The 7,500-nt window shown below is 41.8% G+C and overlaps 1 protein-coding gene across 1 annotated transcript in view; it reads right to left on the reverse strand.

The window, feature by feature from the left end:
* Positions 1-2,571: 2,571 nt before the first annotated feature.
* The window catches only part of Mtp (microsomal triacylglycerol transfer protein), a gene marked incomplete at its 3' end in the record, with an annotated part of 59,424 nt that continues 54,495 nt past the window's right edge, over positions 2,572-7,500 (reverse strand). Inside the window, 2 exon segments of the mRNA XM_076195741.1 lie at positions 2,572-2,714; positions 4,721-4,886. Of these exon segments, the coding sequence (XP_076051856.1) occupies positions 2,572-2,714; positions 4,721-4,886 (309 nt within the window).

A 7,500-nucleotide genomic window follows, 5' to 3' on the forward strand; every position in this document is an offset into this window, starting at 1 on the left:
TTTTTTTTTTTGCGCAAGGGTTCCTTGAGACATGCAATTTATTTTAAAGGTTACGCAAGGGTAAAAAGGTTGAGAAACGCTGGTCTAGGGAATGACGACAACAACAACTAACCTAATCCTTCTTAACTTCTTTTCTATATGATGACGTCTACGTCATGAGGTGTGTGTGAATAGATGAGGATGTTGGCGTCACAATTATATTTATTTTGTAGTTGTAGCTGAGTGACCCCTAGATTATATGAACTGGTTTGATCACGATTTCTGTGTTTATTATTACTCAGAGTAAAAGAGACCAAGTGATACAGCAGCGACTTTGTGTTGTATAATGCGAGTAGTATGATGCATCGTACATAATTTGACTTGTATTGAAGAAGTTAAAGTTTGTGAATTTCTCACTTAGTTTCTTCTCCATTCTCAAGAAAACCTCTTCCATTGATGACCAGTGGCAGATCCAGGATAAAGTTTGTGGGACGCTAACCTGAATTTTGTAAATACAAATGATGCGGGGGGGGGGGGGGGGTATTAACCTGAATTTTGTAAATACAGACGCTCCTCAACTTACGTTTTAGTTACGTTCCGAATGGCCGAATGTAACGTGAAAATGAATGTAAGTTGTTACTGTACGTTCCAGTAATGTATGACCGTTCATACTGTACTATACATCCATAAATTCTATTACTGTATCTTATAAAACACCCCTAAATCATTAATTATAAACATAACACTGTAAAATAATAACATTAATTTCAAATAGATTAAATTCAAGTAACATAAAGTGAGATGGTGGAGGAGAAGGAGGAGGGGGAGGAGGAGGAGGCAAGGCACGTTCAGTCTGTCATTTGTGCCATGTAAACAATGGACGCAGCATTATGCGTAAGTATCCTTTGAACGTCTCGTACTACGGAGAGCGCTTTAACTAAAAAATTGACTAAAAAAAAACTGTTTTTACAAAAAAAATTTACAGTCAGTTCAAACATAAAATCGAAAAAATGTACAACGAATGAACGTAAGTAGAGGAGCATCTGTACAGATAATGCTTTTATACTACGTTGCATGAATATGATGATTATTTATGAATATAAATTGAAATATGTGTTCTCACTTAATTTAGTTTATTTCAAAATACTGGATGAAAGTAATATTTATTCTTACATTTTTTAAAGATTTACCCTCAGTAATGTGTTGAATCTTCCAATTATTCTGCGGGTTTTTATTAAATGCCAAAAAAAAAAAAAAAAAAAATTCTGCCACTGTACTACTGCTTTCTGCCATTTACTGGTGTACACAAAGCAGATTTCTTGATCTCTACAATGAGGTGATGATTTTTTTTTTTTGGGGGGGGGAGGTGAAGCCCCTGACCCTGGATTTGCCATTGGTGTGGGCACTCGGCCCACACATCTTTTTGCCTTCTGCAAGTGCCTTTCCTTATCCCCGGATCTGTCATCTCCTGGTTATGACTTAATGTTAGGTACATATTCCAGGGATAAAAAAAAAAAAAAAAAAAAAAAAAAAAAAAAAAAAAAAAAAAAAAAAAAAAAAAAAAAAAAAAAAAAAAAAAAAAAAATAAAATTTAAAAAAAAAAAAAAAAAAAAAAAAAAAATAAAAAAAAAAAAATCCACCAATTTTGCAATCTATTTTCACTATTATAATATTCGTTCCTAATTTCTCCTAATCTTTCCTAGCATTTTTGTTTATTTTTTGCAAGTTTTTGGTTCAATGGGGATCTTTTTTCTTAACATTTCAACCCATGATTCTCAATGTAAAAGCACGTTTTACTCGGTTTAATCAATAGATTATCACTCAACGATGATCATTCATGGCTCAACGACGTTTGTCAAAAGATTGTTTAGAGCACTACTTTTTTGTTTTTTGTGACTCCAGTGGCATTTGCTTGAAGTATATCAGCCCAACTCCAAAACAAAGTATTATTGCCCTAGACCAGCGTTTCTCAACCAGGGTTCCACAAAAGGTCCCTAAGGGTTCTGCGAGAACAAGTGAGATAAGCTAATGCACTTTTGATTTTTTATTTAATTCTATATAGGTAATATAATTAAACAAGCACAACATATTCTTGGTTATTGTAATAATGTAATACAGACATCATCCTATCTAACCTATTATCATAATGAAAATAAAATGAGAAAGACTTTTTTTTTTTTTTTCTTTTTGCCACAGGAGTTTCTTGAGACATGCAATTTATTTCAAAGGTTATGCAAGGGTAAAAAGGTTGAGAAACGCTGTCCTAGACAATTGTTTAACCCATTCAACTCCGATGACAAGATGTCTTGTCATTTGGTCAAATAAAACAAAAAATCATAAAACACCAAAATGTTTGATCAAACACCAGAAAAATATGACGTCAGTCCTCGCTTCGCTCGCAGCGAAGCGAGGACTGACGTCATATTTTTCTGGTGTTTGATCAAACATTTTGGTGTTTTATGATTTTTTGTTTTATTTGACCAAATGACAAGACATCTTGTCATCGGAGTTGAATGGGTTAATGAGCATCGTTGAGACAACTGGTCCCCTGGTTTCCTGTAATCAAAGAGGATCTACGGAGTTTGTACTCACAGTTCGGCAAGCGATGCACTCCTTGGGTTCGACAGCGGTGGCCAGGTTGCTGGTCACCAGCGTCTGACGTCTCTGCTTCGATGCCTCAGCCACAGCATCAGCCGCTGTCAAACCACTCAGCTTTGACGAAGCTCCAGAGCGCTCTGCAGGAGGAACTCGAATTACTTCACCAACTTCGACAGGTGTACAGGACCGTGTAGGACACTGGTTCTGGTACTATGGTCCTTAGGGTACCCCGAAGGGGTGGGGAGGGCACAGTCACAAGACAGGCCACGGGATGCAATTTTGTGGGATTAGAGGAAGGACGGGAGAGGACAGAAGATGGGGTGAATGGAGAAGGGTTGTGTATGAATGATGCTGTGATACATGAGGGGGTGGGGGTTGGAGGGTGAGGGAGTATGTATGAGAAATAAACTGACGCAGCCCGAAGGGATTTTCCCCTGTCTTCTCCTTTTCTGCATGAGGGGACAGAGAGGGGGGGGGTCACCAAATTAATGAAGCGGCCTTGCTGTGGATGTGCTGTCTTGTGACACTGCTTCTGACCCACGGCAGTGGACAAGATGCAGGGATGACCCATCATCCAGGAGGTGCCAAGATGTGAGGGAGGGAAGAGGGTGGAGGGGAGTGGAGTGTGTTGGGGATGGAATGGATGGGAGTGGTTTCAGTGGCGGATCCATTGGGGGTTGAAGCCCCCCCCACAAAAATTTTTTTGCCTTTAACATCCCATTGTCAGAGAACTATTGAAGTTAAAATAGTGTTATCAAATCTCAAAAAAACAGGAGGTTGATGTTTATGTGAACTATCATCACTAATGTTACAGTATATTAAATATATGAAATGCAGTTAACACTTTCATAACAGTTTTTGTTTATATATTTTTATTTTATTTTATTCTGTTTTATTTTTTGCCATTCTTGTATTCTACTTTTCAGGAAGAGCCATGTATGTGCATGTGTATAAAGGTTTTTGCCATTGCAATCTAATTTATTGACCATTTCCTCAATATACCTTTGCAAACTTCAAAATGCTTCTAAAATTGTTCATATTTCAAATCCCCCAGCTGATTCGGGTAGCTTCGCTCTCTTCACACTCACTCATACATAGTTCAGCACCCCCCCCCCCCCCAAAAAAAATCTGGATCCACCACCGAGTGATTTCTATGCCTTTTTTTTTATTTTTTTTTTTGGCTACCTTCCTAGTAAAGGGAAAAAAGCCTTTCGTATATGTATGTACAAAGAATTACAAAAGCGGGATATGGAGGATGCATTACGATATAAATAAATGCTCGATGTGGCCTCTCCTTGTGGTTAAACAACAGCACGACATAAAAACGGGGTATGATCTAAGTAATGTAGTTCAGTTCAAAGCTTTAAGATTCGTTTAAATAAACATTTAAGCAAGATGGTGTAATGACGGCCATTCATTTTATATTATTTGATTATTTGTTTGTTATTATTTGTCTATTTATCATTTGCTTGATTTCCATTTAGTATTATTTATTTGTCAGTTTATTATTATTTACTATTTACCTGTTGGTTTATCATTTAACTACCTATGCATTATTCATTTAATTCATCCTTATTTATATTATTATAATTCTTTTTATCTATTTTTTTTTATTGTTTATATATATATATATATTTTTGCATCCGACCTAGTTATGAACCAAAAAGTCTCCTGTCGGCATGCTCCATCTTTGTAATCCTTTGTAAAGCTCCAAATACCCCGTTCACACGTTCACACATCACTTTAAACACGTGTCTGTCGAACCGCCTTCGACGAACCGTTAGACCAGTGGTTCTTAACCTTTTTTGGCAGCGACCCAAAATTTTGCACAAATCAAGCATCGCGACCCAAGCCTACATAGATATACGAATTGTCTTTATAAGTAATATGATTATGCTTTTAAAAGCGGGTTTTATTTATTCTTTATTTAATCATGGTCTGCTTAGAATCCTAAAACTAGGCATCATGTATTTTAATTATTACAGTATATAATTATAATATATTTGTAGTGGAAAAATAATTATTTTCTGCAAACCCTTAGCGACCCAATAAAATGGCTTGGCGACCCAAATTTGGGTCGCGACCCAGGGGTTAAGAACCACTGCGTTAGACCCTCTTTACGAGGACGACCTCGGCCACTTACTCTGAAGAACGAGGTCCTGCCTGGAGGAGACCTGGCCTCCGGAGGTTCGTCTGATCTCGACCCTAAGGACGTGTGTCTCGAGGGAGGTGGCGCTGGCCACGACCTTGTCCTCGGGAGACAACTCGTACGAGGTAACGGCGGAACTGTCGACCACGGCCGAAAGGACCTGCGAAACGGAAGGTGCGATCTCATAGAGGTGTTGAAGTGGATCAAGGGTTTAAACAAGGGAGGAGGAAAGGTCATCATATTAAGACAACAGGGCAGAAATCGTAGTAATGGGATTAAATTGGACCAATTGAGGGAGACAACTCGTACGAGGTAACGGCGGAACTGTCGACCACGGCCGAAAGGACCTGCGAAACGGAGAGTGCGATCTCATAGAGGTGTTGAAGTGGTTCAAGGGTTTGAACAAGGTGAGGAGGCAAGGTCATCATATTAAGACAACAGGGCAGGGATCGTAGTTATGTAAACGGCGGAACTGTCGACCACGGCCGAAAGGACCTGCGAAACGGAAGGTGCGATCTCATAGAGGTGTTGAAGTGGATCAAGGGTTTGAACATGGTGAGGAGGCAAGGTCATCATATTAAGACAACAGGGCAGGAATCGTAGTTATGGGATTAAATTGGACCCATTGAGGTTTATGAAGGAAATAGGCAAGAATTGGTTGATCAGTTGAGTGATTACTGAATTGAATAGACTTAGTAACCACGTAATTAGCGAGCGCCGAAACTCTCGGTTGTTGCAAGAGAAGATGAACAAAACTTTATGGATTGGGATGATAGGTGATAATGGACATGGAACTGTCTAGTGTAGGCCCTAGGGTCTCTTGCAGCCTTCACCATCCTTATCTTGTTCATTGTCGAGCTTCTCACGATCTGAAGAATGTGAGACTGCATAGGCGTTGACAGTGAGGATGTGAGGAAGAAGAGGAAGAGGAGGAGGAAGAGGAGTGAGAAGAGAAAGATGAGGAGGAAGAGGTACAAGAGGAGGGGGAAGATAAGGAGGTAGAAGAGGAGGAGAAGAGGAAGAGAAAGAAAGGGAAGAGAAAGATGAAGAGGAGGAGGAAGAGGAAGAAGAGGAGGAAGAGGAAGAAGAGGAGGAAGAGGAAGAAGAGGAGGAAGAGGAAGAAGAGGAGGAAGAGGAAGAAGAGGAGGAAGAGGAAGAAGAGGAGGAAGAGGAAGAAGAGGAGGAGGAAGAGGAAGAGGAAGAAGAGGAGGAAGAGGAAGAAGAGGAGGAAGAGGAAGAAGAGGAGGAAGAGGAAGAAGAGGAGGAGGAAGAGGAAGAAGAGGAGGAGGAGGAGGAAGAGGAGGAGGAAGAGGAGGAGGAGGAAGAGGAAGAAGAGGAGGAGGAGGAGGAAGAGGAACAAAAAGAGGGGGAGTAAGAGGAAGATGAGGAGGAAGAGGAAGATGAGGAGGAAGAGGAAGATGAGGAGGAAGAGGAAGATGAGGAGGAGGAAGAGGAAGATGAGGAGGAAAATGAAGAAGAGGAGGAAGGGTAGGAGGTAGAAAAGGAAGAGGAAGAAGAGGAGTAAGGGAAGGAGGTAGAAGAGGAAGAGGAGGAAGGGTAGGAGGTAGAAAAGGAAGAGGAAGAAGAGGAGTAAGGGAAGGAGGTAGAAGAGGAAGAGGAGGAAGGGAAGGAGGTAGAAGAGGAGGAAGAGGAGGAGGAAGTGAAGGAGGTAGGAGGAGGAAGGGAAGGAAGTAGAAGAGGAGGAGGAAGAGGAGGAAGGGAAGGAGGTAGAAGAGGAAGAGGTAGAAGAGGAAGAGGAGGAGGAAGAAGAGGAGGAAGAAGAGGAGGAAGGGGAGGAGGAAGGGGAGGAGCAAGAAGAGGAGGAGGAGGAAGTGGAAGATGAAGAGGAGGAGGAGGAGGAAGTGGAAGATGAAGGAGGGGGAAGAGGAAGATGAAGAGGAGGAGGAAGTGGAAGATGAAGAGGAGGAGGAAGTGGAAGATGAAGAAGAGGAGGAAGTGGAAGATGAAGAAGAGGAGGAAGTGGAAGATGAAGAAGAGGAGGAAGTGGAAGATGAAGAGGAGGAGGAGGAAGTGGAAGATGAAGAGGAGGAGGAGGAAGTGGAAGATGAAGAGGAGGAGGAAGTGGAAGATGAAGAGGGGGAGGAAGTGGAAGATGAAGAGGAGGAGGAAGTGGAAGATGAAGAAGAGGAGGAAGTGGAAGATGAAAAAGAGGAGGAAGTGGAAGATGAAGATGAAGAGGAGGAGGAGGAGGAGGAAGTGGAAAATGAAGAGGAGGAGGTGGAAGATGAAGAGGAGGAGGAAGTGGAAGATGAAGAGGAGGAGGAAGTGGAAGATGAAGAGGAGGAGGAGGAAGTGGAAGATGAAGAGGAGGAGGAGGAGGAAGTGGAAGATGAAGAGGAGGAGGAGGAGGAAGTGGAAGATGAAGAGGAGGAGGAGGAGGAAGTGGAAGATGAAGAGGAGGAAGTGGAAGATGAAGAGGAGGAGGAGGAGGAGGAAGTGGAAGATGAAGAGGAGGAGGAGGAGGAAGTGGAAGATGAAGAGGAGGAGGAGGAAGTGGAAGATGAAGAGGAGGAGGAAGTGGAAGATGAAGAGGAGGAGGAGGAGGAAGTGGAAGATGAAGGAGGAGGAGGAAGTGGATGATGAAGGAGGAAGTGGAAGATGAAGAGGAGGAGGAGGAAGTGGAAGATGAAGAGGAGGAGGAGGAAGTGGAAGATGAAGAGGAGGAGGAGGAGGAGGAAGTGGAAGATGAAGAGGAGGAAGTGGAAGATGAAGAGGAGGAGGAGGAGGAAGTGGAAGATGAAGGAGGAGGAAGT

This window comes from Oratosquilla oratoria, chromosome 12 (genome assembly GCF_046742065.1).
Source record: "Oratosquilla oratoria isolate Oo_2021 chromosome 12, ASM4674206v1, whole genome shotgun sequence".
Lineage (NCBI taxonomy): Eukaryota > Metazoa > Arthropoda > Malacostraca > Stomatopoda > Squillidae > Oratosquilla > Oratosquilla oratoria.